The 20904-nt window shown below is 38.2% G+C and overlaps 1 protein-coding gene across 1 annotated transcript; it reads right to left on the bottom strand.

The window, feature by feature from the left end:
- Positions 1 to 957: 957 nt before the first annotated feature.
- Positions 958 to 2374, bottom strand: LOC107724034 (troponin I-like). The gene is made up of 3 exons (XM_016532808.1): positions 2123 to 2374; positions 1185 to 1690; positions 958 to 1032 (listed from the first exon to the last, which is right to left on the bottom strand). The coding sequence occupies exons 1-3, from the start codon at positions 2211 to 2213 to the stop codon at positions 958 to 960; spliced, it is 672 nt and encodes a 223-aa protein (XP_016388294.1). The 5' UTR covers positions 2214 to 2374.
- Between the last annotated feature and the right edge of the window lie 18530 nt (positions 2375 to 20904).

Raw genomic sequence — 20904 nt, 5'->3', positions numbered from 1 at the left:
GACCCGCCTCCTGTGGGCGATTTCTCGATTGCCCCTCAGCTGAAATTGAGACGTGCAGACAGGCAGAGAAGTCATATTATGATGGTAAAAACATATATTTTTTTACAGATGATTTTCTAATATATCACATCATACAAATATACATTTAAATAATTTATATAATTATTATTTTGTGTGTGTGGTCCAGGGAGGGCGGCGCCCTAGCGCCCTCTATTGGCCAGCCGCCACTGCTCAGGAGGGTACCACACATTCACACACACTCGCACACACCAAATAGAAACCAACAATTTCTCCTGGGGTCTTTTTACCATTCAACATGCACACTTTTCTGTTTCATCTGGCCTTACAACAACACTTGGACACATGTTAACTAAAATACAGCAAACATTAACTAGCTTATCAAGAAGGGTAAATTCTTCATCCTTACAGGGAAGCAACAGACTAATTGATATTGTGTTATGTAATAGTGTGTACTTATTGCGCAAGCTACCTATTACCCTTTCTACATGTATCCTAAGGTGTGCTATAGCATGTGTGTCTTCCACATCCTTAGCATCGAGTTGACATCTGCGTTTAGTGAATGCAGGAATTTTAACTTCCGCGCACATCATTCCCACACTGTCTTTAATATCAAAGCCTTGGTCCGCTAACACTAAATCGCCAGGCAACAGTTTGTTAAGAAGCCCACAATTCTCGGTTATGTGCTTGTCAGATGCTCGTTCCCCCCTCCCCTCGCCTCCCCTCCCTTTGAAATAAATTACATTTGGCCTTGGGGGTGTAATTCCTATCAAGTATTTAATTGTGTGTGTACCTTTGTTGTGGGAAAAGGATTGTGTGCGCGCCATTAAATTTGACGGCCTCTCTGTACGTATTTCAAAACAGTCAACAATAATCGCAACACGCTTTCCAAAAGCTTCCAAAAATTGATGTGGCATTGTGGCTTGTAAACAGTGTCTCTCAGGCCAGTACAACAAGGGAGTAAGGCGTGCATACAGCACATCTATGGTGTCGGCAAAGGTAGCAGAAAGAGTTCTACGTGACACATTAAAAATGTGTGAAAGATGCTGGATTGGAAGATCAAGCCTTAGACGAATGAGTGTCAGTAAAACCATTTGAAATTGTGACAGCTTCTTTGCAACTGGTAGGAAGGGCTTAACAGTAGTAAACGTTGACAACAAAATTGCAAAACATGGAAGTCCTGTATAATATTGTACCTTCTCTGTATTATCTTTGAAAAACTCTTCATCCATCTTCAACTTGTTTAACTCAGACCTAAGCTCCCTATTTTCCTGCAACAGACGGGTTAGTTCTGCACTGCTTTGCTCACAGAGCTGGCATTCTGCTCTTAGTCTCTTAGCAGCTGGTTTGACTGTTTCTGTCTGTTCTCTATTTTCCTCCTCTTCCGTTGCTCGTGTCTCTGCTTGATCCCCATGCTCTTCTTCTTCTGCAGCCCCTGCCTCTGCTTGATCCCCATATCCCTCTTCTCCTGCATCTTCTTGGACTCCATCTCTCTCATCTTCGTTCACGTTGTTTTGTTCATTTTGGCCTCCTCCCTCAGATTCTCTCAAATGATGTCTATGTTGTCTGCGGGCATGCCGATCTGACACTGTGGCTGTGACTTCAGAGTGACCCAGGTGCAGGGTTGGAGCCCAGTCTGGATGAGACTCGTCCATCTCATATGCTGGTTTACCTTTGGGGAGACAAAAGTATCCATATTGAAACAAATTATTGCAATCAACAGTGGGAATACTATATACTTATATACTACATACTAGATACTTCACGTTTCAGTTCCAACTGAACTCAGGTGGCAAACATACTTACAAGTGTTATTAAGATAATTTCTCGTGCTTCAGTCACAGACTCACAGTGATCAAAACTTCTTAGTTCTGGCTGGGTTACACCTCGGAATATCTGAGTGGCTCAGCTGAGTGCTTTGTTTTGATCACATTCATTCAGCGCACTTTATTTGAACTAGCCTAACTTAGCTTGCTCATTTTGCCACAATGTCGACAGAATAGTGCTAAGTTACAAAATGCAGAGGAACCTATGACTACTCCTCTCGGGAACAGAACAAAATGAGAACACATAATCATTTGCTAATTGAAGTTTATACACTTACCTGAATGAAAATGCCTGGAACACACTTTCAATGATCTTGGGATGTCTGCAAAGTGTATGTCCGTGCGTCTTATAGCGGATATCCAGGCCATCCGTCTCCACTTGGTTACATCGGACACATGACTCCCTTCATTCTGTTTCCAGGCCGGAAAACAATAAAAAGAAAGTTCGTTGTCTAAATTTTTGCCCCGTCGATCGTGTGAACAGACATTACATCCAACAACACAACAGGTTCTTCCAATGACTACAACATCCTCGGTGCGTCACAACAAGTGGCCTCACAATATGGCGATTTTTCCCATCAGCCACCACGGCGCTAGAGACGTGACGTCACGCCCCCATCCCCTATATGAGTTTCAAGACATGCGCACTAGCTTTGACATCTAATGACAAAACCTGACGGCCTTTTTGTGCTGCTAACTGCCAGAAGACCAGAAGAACTTAATACACTGGTGAGTAAACATTTGATAATCTAACATATAACATAATATTTTAATAAACCGTTCTACACATATAATATCAAAGTAATGTTTATTTATAATAATAAAGCTATAATTGTGAGTTTGCTGACATAGTGCTAGAGTTTAGCTCCAACCATAATCAAGCACACCTGATCCAGCTAATCAAGGTCTTCAGGATTACTAGAAACTTCCAAACAGGTGTGAGTTGGAGCTGGTTGGAGCTAAACTCTGCAGAGCTGCGGCCCTCCAGGAATTGAGTTTGACACCACTGGTCTATAGTATTGCGACTGATCTCTTTTTTTTTTCTCTTTTTTTTTCAATCAGTGCAAAGAAATGCAAGTACTGGCAGGGCATCAGATGGAGAGATTGAAAAGTTCATCAAAGATGGCTGCTGCTCACTTTGGACAGAGATGGGGGAAGAAAAGAGCGGGCCCGAATGCAAACAAATTCTTCCAAAGGTATGTTCCAAATGTTAACATTTACCAGAGTTACCATTCATGTTATCAGTCTGAGATTGTCTGAATAACCATACGTGTCATTGTCTGTTCCCCTTTTTGTCTCTCTTTCTGTCAATCTGTCCCTCTTTTAGGGTACGCTTACTTGAGGAAGCTCCTGGAGGTTTTTTTTTTTTTTTTCAAATAAATTGTAATATCACTCATTTTTTCATTGAGTAATTTTTATACTTTACTGGGGTGGGTTTGCTCCCACACAACACATTTTTTGCTCCCCAGTGATATATGGAGCAATTTACTCTAACATCTGCAGCTAGTGTACATGATAGTGTTGGGGCTGATATACCTGAACAGTAATCAGTACAGGAAATAATGAAGAGGCTGACTGGCACAAAGTGTTTTATTTTGAAAATAAATAATTTTCAAATTATGTTTTTGTCTAATGTATTTAAACACAAATTACATTAGATTTTTTTCAAAGGCTTAAAAATACAAAACGGTATTTTGTATTACAAATATGTATTTTAAATAAGTAAAGTTCATCTAACCGTTTTGGGACAATAAGCGTAACATTTTTCAAAAGCAATTTTTGAAGAGGACGCAAATAATATAGCTAAAATTGTAGTTGTAAGGATTTATGTACACAGAGGAAAGCGTAGACATTCACCCCACCACCACTTACCATAGAATGCTTAAGTAAACTAGAATAGTGTTACATAATCATACAACAAGAAAAGCGGGAAAATATTTTATTTTCTAAAGATAAGCTTATTGAATTTGCATGGTTGGAAAATAACACCCTGGTCAAATCTTTCATAGCAACTAAAATAACAAGCAAATAAAAGTTATAATTAGTTATATGATGTGTGTGTGTGCATTTTTTTTTTACTAGTCTGTTGCACTAATTTTAAATTTTTATTAACAAACCTTGATCACTGTGTAATAGTAAAATGACCTTTCATATGGCTCTTTCAAAAAAATGCAGCAAACATTTTTTTCAAATGGCTTCTTGACCCGATTCCCAACCCCTGGTATAAATGATTTCTACACTCAAACATAACTGTTGTGCCTTTAGATAGAATCTCCCATCTTAGATATGCTGCACACTCCTTCATTGGTAGTTATTTTTGGCACATTATTGGTCAAACATGTATTTAACCATTTCATCACAAATAAAACTGAAGAGCTCTGACATTAGATTTGTATGTCTGACTGACATACGCGTTTACCTTAAATTGATCACTTCTCACTTAAATTTCTATGCGCTATACTAGTGCTTCTCAAACTTTTTACACCAAGTACCACCTCAGAAAATATTTGGCTCTCCAAGTACCACCATAATGACCAACATTAAAATACAGTAGCGTAGTAGACCTAATTATTACAGTTAAAAAATGAGGCAGTTTTATTCCTAATAAGAATATTTATTATTGTCTGCCACTTTAAACATTGTAAATACAGTTTGAAAATTAACACTGCACTGTGCTTACATACAGGTAAATGATTAAATTAAAATGTACTGTACCTAAAAGTTATATGAAAACTGCACTGTACTTAAAAAGTAAAAAAAGAAAAAAAACTGTAGGCTACTGTACTTAAATGTAAAGTAAAAAATGTACAGTACTTGATAAAAAAAATGAACACAGGCATCATTTAACCACCTTGCAAACTTTTAAAAAGTGTTTTAACAGTGTTTCCCAACCTTTTTTCTGCCATGGCACACCACTAAGCATTACAAAAAAAAAAAAAAAAAAAGATAGGAAGGGGAAACGTATTTTTTATTATTTTTCCCCTCAAATAATTAAACATTGCATCATCAGAGCTGGTATTTTGGCTTTATATATGATCAGACACTTGCACTTACCTTCTGAAAATCATACTCAAATGGAGTTAAAGGGTCATGAAACCCCAGCCTACTTTTTTTCTGAGATTTTAGCAGAGGTGACGTGTTGCACATCATAGAATACAATGTTAGCATCCAATAATTTTTACTGTTGGAGAAAACGGGTTAATTTTAAGCTTTTTTGCGCTGTTTTCATCTTCCGGGTTTAAAATCTACATCGTGTTGACGTCACAATAGGCTCTATGCACGGCGGTGCATGACGTATTTCCGGTGAAATCTCAGGACCCTCGCTTACTTCCGCCGATCATAGAGTACTGTGCTACTACAGGAACGCTAGTTACCAAAACAGCTACGGATAATTGTGTTGATGCTTTTTTGCTTTATATAGATATAGCCTACGTATTTATGTTTACTTCATTTACATCATAATGTCATCTAAACATATGAAAGTATAATTTCAAAGACGGGAGGACAGCACTTCTAACTAGCACTGCTGTGTGCCGCAATGTACAGCATCTTCTAAATTTAACTCTTTCCTCAGTTTCCACACGTTTCCCAAAGACAAGGAAATACGGAAGAGGTGGGTAGTTAATATACGAAGAGACAATTTTTACAGTTACAGACAAGACAAGAGTGTGTAGCCGACATTTCCAAAGTACAGACCTGATCGAGCCTCCAACTCCAGCCGGACGCAGACATCGCGGTAAAGTTGGTTTTATATTATTGGACATTCATTTGACATTCGGACTTTCCTTACCTTTACGTGAATAAACGCGCCTCTACGTTGTTGTGCATAGATATAATGGTATGACGTGATACTTATGTCGGATAATGTTCTTCTTCTTCTTCTCTTAGTTAATGGCGGATTGCAAACCACTTTTAGGTGCATACCGCCACCTACTGTACAAGATTGTGTAACATAATGTCATTTTAAGTGTACTCAAATTCTGCTCATTAACCCTGTATCATTAAGGAATTTAAATAATGCTTTCCTGGTTGTCATTATCCCCCCTCCCTCTCCTGTTCCCAGTATCCTCATCATGACTCCCGCCCTGCCTCCTGAACCCTATCTTGAAACACCCGACTTTCCACCTCATATATTATACAGTGTAATATGACATGCTCAGCATTTTCTTTAACCCCGCAGTTATCACAATTCTCATTATTCCTTTTCCCCATTAAAAACAAGGTGCTATTCAGTCCTGTGTGATCCACTCTCAGTCTTGTTATTAAAATTTCTTCCCGCCTATTCCTTTCTCTATAATTTTTAATGCTAACAGACTTTTGTATTTTATAATATCCCCTTCCTTTCTTGTCTTCCTCCCACCATTTCTGCCATATTTCAATACCTTTCTTCTTAACTACTGCTTTTCCCTCCCCTTTTCCAAGTGGTATTGGAACTGATATTTCTTTTTGCAACGCCTCTTTTGCTAATTTATCTGCACTTTCATTCCCTTTCACACCCTCATGTGCTGGCACCCAACAAAACTGAACATCTATACCACCCCTGTGTAATCTTAACAAACTGTGATAGAGTTCTATCAGTAAATCTTCTCTGACAGATGTCATTGACTGAATGCTTTTTATGACACCCTGTCAGGTCTGATCTCTTCAACCCACAGTAACGCAATGATGACTGCCACAATTTCAGCTGTATATACAGATAACTGATCAGATAATCTTTTGGAAATATTAATTTTAAATTCTGGGGTATGTATTCCAATTCCCACACATTCCTGTTTGTTCTTGGATCCATCTGTATACATTTTGAGATAATTATAATAACTGTTTCTTAGATAAATGCTTGTTTTAACTCCCACTTCCTCCAATCTCCATTCCTTTTTCTTTTCCATGATACTAAAATCTGTCTTTGCCTCTGGAAAAAACCATGGTGGAGTGTTACTAACTGGGGTGAGCGTAGTGAAATCTAAGGCTTCCGTTCCATATTCCCTCACTCTCTTTTCTCCGTTCCATCCAAACCCATGCCCCTGAAATTTGGAATACTCGAGCCCGGTCTCATGAAAATGCGTATAAATAGTACGCCAAATAAAAACGAAAACATATGTACATATGATACGCATGTGTTTGGCGTGCATATAATACGCAGTTTTCGCGTGCATATGACACGAAATTTGTTGGCGTGCATATGATACGCAGTTTTCGCTTACATATGATACGCATCTACCCCACAGCCCTAAACCTACCATTTTTGCGTATCAATACCACGAGTTTTCGTTTTTATTTGGCGTACTATTTTTACGCACTTTCATGAGATCGGGTTGAATACTCCCAACAATCCTGTATTATCTCCTTTGTAGGGTTTTCTTTCCCACTTCCTTTCAATCGTATCCAATATGCTAGTACAAGTTTTTCTCTTCTTAGCTTCAGGGGTAACTCACCTGTTTCTATGAGTATTGCGTTAATGGGAGTTGACTTAATAGCTCCAATGCAAACACGTAATGCTCTATACTGTAATATATTAATTTTTTCAAATAATGTTTTTGCTGCTGCACCATAAACTATACAACCATAATCTATTGCTGACCTCATGCAGGCTCTATATATTTCAATTAGTGAGTGTTTATCTGCACCCTAGTCACATCCAGCCACAGCTCTTATTAGATTAATAACGTTTTGCATTTAGTTTCTAAGTGCTTTATGTGTGTTTTCCATATATATTTACTATCAAACCATAAACCCAGGTACTTAAATTCATTTACTTTCTCCATTGGCTGCTGATATAATGTTAGCTTTTCAACATGACGCTTGTGTTTTTTGTGAGCATCATGTAACAGGATTTGTTTGTTGATATCTTAAACCCCCTCATATGACCATTTTTCTACTTTCCCTATTGCCTTCCTTATATTCTCTGTCACGTATGCCACATTCCTTCCTCTCATCCATATGGCCCCATCATCCGCATATAACGCTGATTTGATGTGTTCACCTAAATCTGAAAACATATAATTTATCATAATGTTGAATAATATCGGGCTGATTGCGCTCCCCTGAGGAATACCATTGTTTACATGAAACTCCATGGAAACCTCTGATCCAACTTTCACTCTAATTCTCCTGTTTGTTAATAAGTCCATTATCCAATTATACATCCTTCCACCAAAACCCATTCTACTTAGTTTAATAAGCAATCCATCCCTCCACATACTATCATATGCTTTCTCTATGTCAAAATATACTATTGTCATGAGCTCTTTCATTTTCAATGCCTTCTCCACCTCATTGCTTACTCGTACTAAAGCATCTGTTGTGGAATGTCCTTTTCGAAATCCACTTTGTATGTTAGTTAATAATCTTCTCTGTTCTAGTACATGTGATATCCTACGAACTATTTTCCTCTCCATCCATTTGCATAAATGGGATGTTAGTGCTATAGGCCTATAATTACCTGGATTAGTTGGGTCTTTACCAGAATTGTTAAATGGTAGAATGACTGCACTTTTCCAACAACTCGGTATCATTCCATCCTTCCAAATTTTATTGAAGAGTCTTAACACTAACTTAAATGATTCTATTGGCAACTGTCGAAACATGACATAACATAATTGATCTTGACCTGGACTTGTATATCCAGTGCCTAGCAGAGCTATGTTGAGTTCAGACATTGTAAAATCCACATCTAATGTTGATATACCATCCTCCCTCTTCAGCTTCACATCCTTATTCTCTCTGAGTGCAATATCTTTTAGCTGCTTATGCATATCCATAAGGTGGTCACCACTATACACTGACATAAATGTCTTACCCAACACCTCTGCCTTTTCTTTGTCAGACACTATCACCTTTTCCCCATCAATCAAAGCTGGAATTTTAACAGCTTTCCTTTTCCCACTCGTTCTCTTAAACATAGACCATATATCCCCTAACCCAATTCCTCTACCTATGGTGGAACAGAACTCTCTCCAACTTCTCTTTTTGGTATACGTAATTGTCCTACATGCCATTGCCCTTTTCCTTTGATATTCCATAACATTCTCTTGTGACAGATTCTTCTTAAGCGTTCTAAATGCCTTGTTTCGCTCTTTTACAACTCTACAACATTCCTCATTCCACCAAGGAACCACTTTCTTCCTACCTTTTGTTGTTATTTTTGGAATACTCAAAATTGCTGCATTTAAAATATGTTCTGTAATTTGCTTTGTGCATTCCTCTATATCTCCTTCTAACGTAACCAGGTTTACTGATTCCTCACAACATGTTCTAAAATTTTCCCAGTCAGCTCTCTCGAAACACCATCTGTTAATTGTACTTCCTTCTTGAATGCATACGTTTGTATTAACTATAGTAAGAATTGGAAAGTGGTCACTTCCTAAGGCAGTATTGCTCTTAATATACCAATCACATGCATTTACCAAGTGATCTGATATCAGCGTGAGATCCAAACATGATGTATTACCCCTATTCACATCAATTCTTGTACCTTGTCCATTGTTAATGCATACCAATGATCTTTCTTCCATCATTTCTTCTATTATGTTCCCGTTATTGTCTGTGTGATTGCTACCCCATAAGCTGTTATGTGCATTGAAATCTCCACACCATATTTCTTTCCTGTATACAGTCCCAGCTACTTTATTTAATTGATTAATGTCAAATTTTTTGCAAGGATTATAAAAATCAACTTAACATTTCCCTCTTTTCTTGGACTATAGATCTCAACTATTACACATTCTATATCTTCTGGACAAGGAACCTCTGTAAGCCAACCCATCCTTTAGAAAGGTAATACACCCTCCACCATTATGATTGTTAGGTCAATCATGCCTTATATAATTAAACCCTGGAATCACAAAATCTAGTTGAGCTCGTAACCAAGTTTCCTGTACACATACTACATCAGGAACAACATCTAATTCATGAATGTACTTTTTAAATTCTTGACCGTTAGCTATAAGGCTTCTGGCATTCCACTGTAGTATATGTAGTACCATAATTAGCATCCTAATCCTCAGTTTGTGTATTTCCTCCATTTTCAGTTTCTGTCAACAATGCATGTATCTGATCTGCTTTAATGTTTCTCATGTCAAGGAATTTTCCTGCTGCCTTCATTCTGTCACTTTTCGTTTTTAGCTGCGTTGCAACATTGATAGTGTGACAAATGAATCCCACAAAGTTCACTTTCTTAACTACTAAAGTATCATCATCAACTTTACATTTGTGCTCACATCCATTCTGCATATGACCTGGAATCTGGATTTGTGTTTGATTAACTGATGTTATGTTTCTTTGGACCATTCCACTGGAGTTTTTGTCAATTGATTCTGTTTCTCTTACTTTCTTTAATGCTTCTGCATATGGTACTTTATTTTTCAAAAACCTAACCTTCTGGACTTCTCTGGCTTCTCGCTGTACTTCACATCCTCCAAACGCTGCACTGTGCTCTCCTCCACAGTTACAGCACCTAACCTTTGCATCCTTTTCACAATTACCATACTCATGTTGACCCCCGCATCTAGCACACCTTAGCTTTCCTTTGCACTGCTGTGCCTTATGCCCCATTCTTTGGCATTTGTAACATCTGAGAGGTTTAGGGATGTACTCTCTCACGCTGTAATTCATAGAATCCTCCCCAAATCAGTGCAAATGGGATATTTCAAATTGCATTACCACAGATAATGTTTCTTTTGGCAGTGGCGTAGCGAACGGGCACGCAGGGCATGCACTGCGGGGTGGCCCCGCGTGTTGGGGGGCCCCGTGATAAGACAATGGGGTGCGTTGAAAGACATGATCCTATATCGGCGATAGCCAGAGATATTGTCAAAAGTATTACATACTGTCAATATTAAGAGTATTTGGAATTTCCTATTAATGTTGGCCTGTTACATTCTTCTTCTTATAAGGGCTGTTATTATTATTAATAAAAATACTATTAATTTGCTCCACAATAATTTCATTGCGCATCACCGCATAACTGACGCGCTGTGAGCATTAGCTTACTCCTCATTTAAAATGTTTTGAAAAAGGTATTTTAAAACAGGTCTATTATATCCTACAATGAATTAGGCCTATAATTAAAAATGTTAATACTGCAGTCATCAATGACAATTACGAGCAGCTTTATTTCAAGCCCCGACTTTCAAAAACCTGTTTAACACTAAATACTTTTCTCACGTCCTTAAATACGTTTGTCTTATATTTTTGTCCATGGGTGTTCTTGCTTAATAATACATTTTCATCTTTTGATTATTTCTGTTGCCGATATAATTCTGTGTGTGATTTTTAATTTCCAGCCCATTTTAAGCCAGCAATATAATAATTTTTTAAACAATAGTTGACTTAAATAAAACATCCCACCATGTTGGGTAAAAACATTTAACCCAACCAGCTGGGTCAAAATAACCCAGCATGTGTCCTGTCAAATATTTACCCAGTGCTGGGTTGCCAAATAACCCATGTTAGGTTGTTTTTAACCCAGCATTATACATATGGCCACAATTCCTGCACACGACTAGGGGCTTTCACACATGGGCTGGGCACGTTTGCTGCAGTCTGAACCCGAGTGTGGTTGTTTCCGTGGTTTCCCTTCAAGCGTTGGTCTGGTTTCACACTCAACTTGATTCTGTCAAACCCTGGTCAAAGGTCCAAGACGTGTCACTCGTATAGTTTTGAATGGGGAAAAATGCAACGCTTAAAGGTCCCCTGAAATGCTTAGAAACACGCAGCGTTACTCTATGTGTTGACGTCATTTTAACTGAAACAGGAAGACAGGGCGGGACATATCACGCAGCCACGCCCCTTTTAAAAATAGCCAATAGTGTTTGTTTATATCACAGCTTGGGCTAGAGCCGTTCAGAGCCGTTGAGCTCCGTAAAGCCTCATATGACAGGGTATGCCAGCCACAATCTCATCCATATTGCTATAAAATATAGCATTCTGTGTAGAATTCAAATAGCTCCGATACATTTTGTGGTCTGCGCCGACTCGCGCATGTGATCCGCTCCGTGCTATCGTGTTTCTGAGACGTGCGCTTAGGACTGCGCATGCGCACTGACTGATCTAGCCTGAAAAAATAAGCTATTTGAGCAAAAGAAACTACATTTATGACACATTTGTTGTCAGATTTCATTGGTGATTTCAAATATGAAATTTAAGCTTAGTGAACAGTTTGGGAGAAATTGATGATTCCCCATACACAGTGATAGGAGCTGCACTTGCATGCCCGAGAGGCGTTTCAAAGATGGCCGCTGAGTGACATGACTTGCCTTAATAAAGGGACTTTGCCCTGGTGCATTTGCATTCATCTTACGTCATCACAAATGTGCACAGCGCATGACAGAAAACAGGATGTGGTATAATGTCTCGCCAGACTCTCACTCACAGTCTGTCAGGAAAAAGAAGAGATAAAAAAAACATTCGTATACCATAATTAGTATCATATTTTAATATTAAGACAAGCACATGGCTGTACAGGCCTATCTGTTTTGAATTTCCTGATAAAATAGACGTTATTTTAAATATGAGACTATGTTTTTATCAAAAATAAATAAGTACTAAATAAATAAATACAAAGCTTATTGCGTTTTATTCATGCATGAGAACTGAAACGAATTAAGTTCAGCACTTGTTCGGTACACCTACCGAACCAAAAAATTTTTTTTTAGTGAAATGTATTATTGCACCCCTAGAAAACATTCAAAACAGCAAAACTGCACTTACCTGAAGATACGAATAACGATCACATTTTCAAATTTTCAGTAGTCCACCAAGAGGAATAATAGAAGATACAAGCAGCCAATAGCGTTGTAGAATGGCCTGAGATGTGGACTGCCACAAACCTGCCACTCGTGATTATAACAGGTTATGTGTGTTGTTTTTTTTAAGTAAAAACCAAATGTTAACCATAACTTAACATATTCCACTGTGTGACATAGCCAAGCCACACACGGCTCTTAGTTGTGCTGTCATCTGGGCCATGTACCTCAATACAAATAGTCATACAAAAGACAATTCCTTCCAATTCTAAAGCCATGGCAAAACATATAGTGAAAGTTTGGCCCATGTGCTCCGCCATGCCATACCCAGGCCAAATGTGACAGCTATCAGCCACATTTGGCCCAACAGTTCTTGCTATCTGGGTAACATCTCTTTCATGTGTTTTTACCCGTTTACTACTGCAATAGGCCTGTACCTCAATACAAATAGTCATACAAAAGACAATTCCTTCCAACTCTAAAGCCATGGCAAAACATATAGTGAAAGTTTGGCCCATGTGCTCCGCCATGCCATACCCAGGCCAAATGTGACAGCTATCAGCCACATTTGGCCCAACAGTTCTTGCTATCTGGGTAACATCTCTTTCATGTGTTTTTACCCGTTGTCCTACTACTGCATATACTACGAGTTTATGTTTCAATTTGGTGTAGGCCTGCATCGTAATCGGCTCACGCATGCGAATCGCGCCACAGTTCGCCTGCAACCAAACTCAGACCATCTCCTTCAGGTAGTCTCGGGATCAGAAGCCCGGTGTAGACCTACACACCCGGGTCCGCGTGACAATTTTTAAGTTTATCAAGCGAACCGTGCCCAGTTTTTAAGTAAACTGCCATTGTGAAATTCCCCTAAACATGCGTAATCGTTTTCAAATACCTCCGATTTCACAGTCCACACTAACACGTGAAAACGGCGTCCTCATCTGTTAAACTGGTATAATTAAAGTTTTTTTTTTTAAACGTGAAAATGCAGAAAATGTTCTATGGTGGGTAAGTTTAGGTGTTGGTTACATTATAAAATGTATAACTATCTGTATATAAAAACTATAAAAGTCTGTGCAATGTCCCCATTTAGATAGGTAGGCGTGTGCGCGCGTGTTTCTTCCCCCACCTCTCTTTTCTCCTTGGCTCTTTTCCCTGTCCCGTTCTTCTCAGATCTCTTGGCCCTAATTGGACGTGCAGGCTGCCTGCACGGTGATTGGAGATGAGGAGCGCAGGCATCTTTTAAAAAAGGAATGAATTGGTGGAATTCGGGAGCAGATAGAAGCCAAGTGAGATTTGGTATAATTACTTGAAAGAATGTTTAGCGATTGTAAGCGGTTTTCGTTTCCTTTTTTAATTTGCTTCAGCGTGTGTTTGGCACGTTTTGTGCCATATATTTTCCAAATTATATTCTCCCTTGTGTTTGTTCAAGTTCAAGAGATAGTGAAGTGTATGTTTTATTTTCATTATTTTTTTTAGGTAATTTAGTTTTTAATACTGTGAGTTTATTTTGCCTGGTCTAGCCCTGAAGTTAATTTAAAATGTTTGTTTTAAGCCTATATTGTGATTATCTATGCTCACATTAAAATGTAAAAACTAAAAATATGAATAAAAAAGTTACTAAACTGACTTGTTATTTATCACTAACTTTATCATATGTTAACTCCTAGACTGGGGGTCATAACAAACAATATTAAAGATTGAAAACAATGAGTAATTGTGTATGACCATATATTTGGGTTGATAATAAAGGCTTTTGAGACACTAAAACATTGCTCTTAATACACTCTAAAAATGCTGGGTTATTCCAACCCAAATTTGGGTAAAAATTGGACCAACCCATACCGATGGGTTAAAAATTGAATTTAAAATTTAAACTCAACTGTTGGGTTTGTCCATATTTTATACAATTTCGAGTTGAAACAAACTCAGCATTTTTTAGAGTGTAGCCTTGAGCTCGCAGTTGATTGATACCTTAAGATATGCGTAGGCTAATAGTGTCGAGGTGAGCGCAACCTGTTGCCACTTTTATAGTATTGTTGATATTGCAATAACCATCACCTATGCACACAACTGGCTCACCTGCTACAAATCATATCAAAATTTAGGCCATGGTTATAAAGGTGCCACAACTAGTGTTTCAGTTTTATTGTGATTGGAGATGAGGAGCGCAGGCATCTTTTAAAAAACGAACGAATTGGTGGCATTCGGGAGCAGATAGAAGCCAAGTGAGATTTGGTATAATTACTTGAAAGAATGTTTAGCGATTGTAAGCGGTTTTCGTTTCCTTTTTTAATTTGCTTCAGCGTGTGTTTGGCACGTTTTGTGCCATATATTTTCCAAATTATATTCTCCCTTGTGTTTGTTCAAGTTCAAGAGATAGTGAAGTGTATGTTTTATTTTCATTATTTTTTTTAGGTAATTTAGTTTTTAATACTGTGAGTTTATTTTGCCTGGTCTAGCCCTGAAGTTAATTTAAAATGTTTGTTTTAAGCCTATATTGTGATTATCTATGCTCACATTAAAATGTAAAAACTAAAAATATGAATAAAAAAGTTACTAAACTGACTTGTTATTTATCATTAACTTTATCATATGTTAACTCCTAGACTGGGGGTCGTAACAAACAATATTAAAGATTGAAAACAATGAGTAATTGTGTATGACCACATATTTGGGTTGATAATAAAGGCTTTTGAGACACTAAAACATTGCTCTTAATACACTCTAAAAAATGCTGGGTTATTCCAACCCAAATTTGGGTAAAACTTGGACCAAGCCATACCGATGGGTTAAAAATGTAATTTAAAATTTAAACTCAACTGTTGGGTTTGTCCATATTTTATAAAATTTTGAGTTGAAACAAACTCAGCATTTTTTAGAGTGTAGCCTTGAGCTTGCAGTTGATTGATACCTTAAGATATGTGTAGGCTAGTAGTGTCGAGGTGAGCGCAACCTGTTGCCACTTTTATAGTATTGTTGATATTGCAATAACCATCACCTATGCACACAACTGGCTCACCTGCTACAAATCATATCAAAATTTAGGCCATGGTTATAAAGGTGCCACAACTAGTGTTTCAGTTTTATTGAGAAAGTGAACTACTAAACAGTGAAATTTATATAATCATGGCAAAAACAAAAAGGGGAAAAGGGGCTGCCAGAAGAGACATGTGGACAGCAGCTGGAGGTAAAGAGGTACTTGTTAAGTTTTTTAAGACAGCAAACATAAATCAGCAAGACACAACTCAGACGGCACCGATCTGGCATACACGGTCTACTAACATTTTTGGTCAAAACACGCAAAACAATAGACAATGGCTTTATGTTGTGTGGCAATACAACAGGAGGGACGTGAGAACAATTATTCAAAAGGAAGATACATCCGCTGATTGTATGCCTTCCAACTGGCATCCAAGAGAAGAAATTCAGGATAATCAGAAGAGGGGCCATACAGGGCATGAGAGAGTGAAAACAATGGAGAGTGAAACTGACGCGCATCCTCCCAGTGAGATGAGTGTTGAAATTTAAGCTGATTATGTGGGTATAATTACTTGAAAGAATGTTTAGCGATTGTAAGCGGTTTTCGTTTCCTTTTTTAATTTGCTTCAGCGTGTGTTTGGCACGTTTTGTGCCATATATTTTCCAAATTATATTCTCCCTTGTGTTTGTTCAAGTTCAAGAGATAGTGAAGTGTATGTTTTATTTTCATTATTTTTTTTAGGTAATTTAGTTTTTAATACTGTGAGTTTATTTTGCCTGGTCTAGCCCTGAAGTTAATTTAAAATGTTTGTTTTAAGCCTATATTGTGATTATCTATGCTCACATTAAAATGTAAAAACTAAAAATATGAATAAAAAAGTTACTAAACTGACTTGTTATTTATCATTAACTTTATCATATGTTAACTCCTAGACTGGGGGTCGTAACAAACAATATTAAAGATTGAAAACAATGAGTAATTGTGTATGACCACATATTTGGGTTGATAATAAAGGCTTTTGAGACACTAAAACATTGCTCTTAATACACTCTAAAAAATGCTGGGTTATTCCAACCCAAATTTGGGTAAAACTTGGACCAAGCCATACCGATGGGTTAAAAATGTAATTTAAAATTTAAACTCAACTGTTGGGTTTGTCCATATTTTATAAAATTTTGAGTTGAAACAAACTCAGCATTTTTTAGAGTGTAGCCTTGAGCTTGCAGTTGATTGATACCTTAAGATATGTGTAGGCTAGTAGTGTCGAGGTGAGCGCAACCTGTTGCCACTTTTATAGTATTGTTGATATTGCAATAACCATCACCTATGCACACAACTGGCTCACCTGCTACAAATCATATCAAAATTTAGGCCATGGTTATAAAGGTGCCACAACTAGTGTTTCAGTTTTATTGAGAAAGTGAACTACTAAACAGTGAAATTTATATAATCATGGCAAAAACAAAAAGGGGAAAAGGGGCTGCCAGAAGAGACATGTGGACAGCAGCTGGAGGTAAAGAGGTACTTGTTAAGTTTTTTAAGACAGCAAACATAAATCAGCAAGACACAACTCAGACGGCACCGATCTGGCATACACTGTCTCCTAACATTTTTGGTCAAAACACGCAAAACAATAGACAATGGCTTTATGTTGTGTGGCAATACAACAGGAGGGACGTGAGAACAATTATTCAAAAGGAAGATACATCCGCTGATTGTATGCCTTCCAACTGGCATCCAAGAGAAGAAATTCAGGATAATCAGAAGAGGGGCCATACAGGGCATGAGAGAGTGAAAACAATGGAGAGTGAAACTGACGCGCATCCTCCCAGTGAGATGAGTGTTGAAATTTAAGCTGATTATGTGCCTCCTCCCAGTGATCTGAGTGTTCAGAGTGAAACTGATGTGCATCCCCCAAGCATCAAAGGTACAAAAGATGACTTTCGAAAGATGTCTGTGACAAGAGTGGCGGGGCCAAGAGCCGTGGGAACGGAGCGAGGCCGGTGGAGTAAATGCTAATGCACGACACCTGCGCCACTCACCGGTCTCGAGTCCCACGGAGGAGCTCCGGAAGGATAAAAGGAGGAGTGACGCCAGTGTTGGACAAGAGAGGACCAGGCCTGGATTCTATTTTGTGTTTTGGTTCTGTTTGTGCGCGACAGCTCTCGTCCAACACAAACAAATATCACCTTTGAAAGGGATAAATAAACTTAGACGGCCATGGACTCACTACATGTATCAAACATTTCGGAAATTCACTCCTTGCTGTCCACTCAGATTCACGTACCAACACGTACGTGCAACAGGAAGCCGAAAACAGCAGTGCCCATATATAAAGGTGAGGGTCAAATGTATCTTCCCTTCATGTGGTGCAAATTACAAGTTCACCATCACACGAAAACCTTTGAAACACCAGTACGTTCCAGTGACCGTGTGCCGTTCTGGTGAAATTCTTCACAGTAAATCTCATCAACTCTTTCGACAAGCAAGTAACATCAGGCGAGGAGCTATAGCCAGAAGTGTCATTGAAGGTGTGAGCAAAGAGTATTACAACAGATTGCGAAACACCCCAGTGGAGGAGCTTGTCGCGGGAAATATAACCCACAGCCTCAGTAAAAACATCCTGAAAGTAATCGCTCATGAAATAAAAATAAAAAACATGCAGCTTCATGACAACATTTTATTGGAGACACAGCTGACAAGGTTTTCAAGTTGACCCATTCGGTGCCCACCTTTACACCGAAACGGGGATGACTATTTTAGCACATTGCTTTAAAAAAACGCCAGTAACGCTGTATTTAGATGCTACAGGCAGTGTAATCTCCATACCAAATCAAAAAAAGAAAATTCTGTACTATGCACTGACCTTACCAGGAGGAGGAAGAGATGCCCCACCTTTGCCGGTTAGCGAAATGATTTCTTCTGAGCATTCTGTCTATGAGTGTTCTGTCACTATTACTTTCTGGCTGATGAAGTTTTTGCTGAAATTGTCCACTTACACCACAGTGCAAATACACTGTGTAGAGACGGATTACAGCTGGTCTCTAATGCAAGCGGTTCTTCTGTCTTTCAATAAAGAATCAGTGTTTGCATACCTGGAAAGTGTGCATGCGATCTGCCAAAAGCAGAAAAAAATGGTCAGAGATCAGATCAAAGACCATTTTACATCTGTGCGCAGCACACGTAATTAAGGCCGTCTCTGCTGCTTTTCGCAGAAAAACCAGCGATAAAGGCTTGAAAGCATTTGCCACGTTTGTATTTGCGAGATTGCAAAACACCGTGTGTGTGGACGAAGCCCTGGAGATTTTCAAGGCCCTGTGCGTTGCACTGCTTTCAATATACGTCACCGCAAGTGTGTCAAGCAGTGTAGCATTCTTGCGGGACATAATAAATCAAGACATATCCATGCAAGAAACGACAGAAGAGTCCCCAAACTGGGAAGCCGAAGAAAAAACATCTAGGACAATCACCGGTGGTTCTCCTTACAGTAGACTCTTCCGAAGCATGTTTGAAGCGGTTTTGAACACTTTGGAAGAGGAAAAACATGAGGAAGTCCAACTAAATCCATATTACTGCCCTAGTATTGTCACATTCCTTTTGAAGAATTACATGCCAATCTTTCCACTTTGGAGCGGCATACTTTTAGGTGACCTAAAAAGGTATTCTGTTCATTTTCCCGTTACACTGCCATCTACGTCTGTATGCCAGACACGAGACACCAACTGTCACGCTGAGATTTCGTTTGGAATTGTAAAAAATTCAATTCTCGGTAGAAGGCGAAAACTCAGACCAGCAGAATTCATTACCACCATGTACACCTCACTGAAGGGACGATACAGGGAATACATCTTGAGGAACAGTCTTCCGCAAGATGTACTTACCCGACCGAGGAAGTCATCAAGAGATGCGTCGTTTGCCGAAGAGAGGTGGGCTAAAAGATCAGGAAAAAGAGGCAAAAGAAAATCCCGCTATTTCAGTGCCCCGGATGAAATCCCAATGCCACAAACGAAACGTTTATCTGAACATAGTCTGCAGGATGCTGTTCAAAGGCTAATTTCGGAGTTATTTAAATATATAAATTATACGAAATAAGCGTAAATTTCAGTATGTTTTAGTTGACATTGAGTTTGTTTCATTTGCTATCATTAACAGAATCGTTAATGATCCAAATTAATCCAGATTGGGCTCTTGTCCTGCAAATTAATTTCCCTAATGTAATTTGTTAAATTCGAATAGTATATTATATATATATATATATATTATATATAGGGTAGAGTGGGGGAAAACGCCCCCCATAAGGATTGTGCAAGTTTTTTTCTGTGAAACAAAAGTTAAATGTGTTCAGAAAAGTTATCATTGTTTTAGTGGCAATGCCATAAATTATAAACCAAGTATGAAAAATGTTCAGAGTTTTCATGTTATTAGATTTTTACCAAAAATTAAATTTGTGCCAAGGGGGCATTTTACCCCATGGGTGGGATAAAATGCCCCCCCGGTCAAACAAAGCAATTTGCTTTAAACCTTTACAGCAAAATCAGAGTACAGGCAGTTTTAGCTTAAAATTAAAAAAGAATATAATCAATAATTATGAATTACAAAATTATAATCTATAAATATAAAAACAATGTTAGCTGATGCTAACTGGCTAGCTAATTAGCTACCTTGATGCTAACTTGAGGTTATTTTTTAAATATAAAGTCCACATTTTTTTAGTCAACCAACTATTTAGAATACATTTGATGGAAAAACAAAGGATTTGATGTTCAGAACAGAACTACAGTAATTGTCCATTGCCCCCTTGGGGGCGTTTTACCCCACAGACTATGTTTGATAAAAAAAAATTATGTCATTTTGAAAATATAATTATATATTTTTTAATTAAATAACACGTACTCCCTATATTCAGGCCCTGCTGTTTTCATATCATATATAACTGCAGGGGCGGGTCCATGAGGGGTGGCAACACCAAAGCAAGCCCCCATGCATAGTTTTTGGGGATTTATGGTCTGACATACACAGTTGTGTTCACAAATATTGTATTACTATTAAGTAATCATCTATACTGTTTAAAGTGAAAAATAAATAACAACATTTCAATATCCATCATGGCACCAAGTTGATACACAATTAAAATGACATAGGCTACTTAGATGGTATCATCACGTTTAGTGCAAGTTTAAGAGCAACAAAAACTTTTGAATTTCCTGACATTAGAAAGAAATGCAATAATATCACAGCACTGAAACTGGATCAGTTTTGAAAACAATGTTTGATTTTCAGTTATTAACAAAGGTGGGAATGTCTGTAATCACCCAGAACAAACTCTATCAACCAT

This window comes from Sinocyclocheilus rhinocerous, unplaced genomic scaffold (assembly GCF_001515625.1).
Source record: "Sinocyclocheilus rhinocerous isolate Xijiao unplaced genomic scaffold, SAMN03320098_v1.1 scaffold1356, whole genome shotgun sequence".
Classification (NCBI taxonomy): domain Eukaryota; kingdom Metazoa; phylum Chordata; class Actinopteri; order Cypriniformes; family Cyprinidae; genus Sinocyclocheilus; species Sinocyclocheilus rhinocerous.
This window is presented reverse-complemented; position numbering and strand designations above follow the sequence as displayed.

What these genes read in the sequence shown, in the direction of transcription:
- LOC107724034 (XM_016532808.1), bottom strand. Translation starts at nt 2,213, where the DNA reads ATGGCCTGGATATCCGCTATAAGACGCACGGACATACACTTTGCAGAC. An exon ending in TTCCAGGCATTTTCATTCAG is followed by an intron (nt 1,691 to 2,122) that starts GTAAGTGTATAA and finishes GTCTCCCCAAAG; the next exon opens with GTAAACCAGCATATGAGATG. An exon ending in ATACAGGACTTCCATGTTTT is followed by an intron (nt 1,033 to 1,184) that starts GCAATTTTGTTG and finishes TGTGTCACGTAG; the next exon opens with AACTCTTTCTGCTACCTTTG.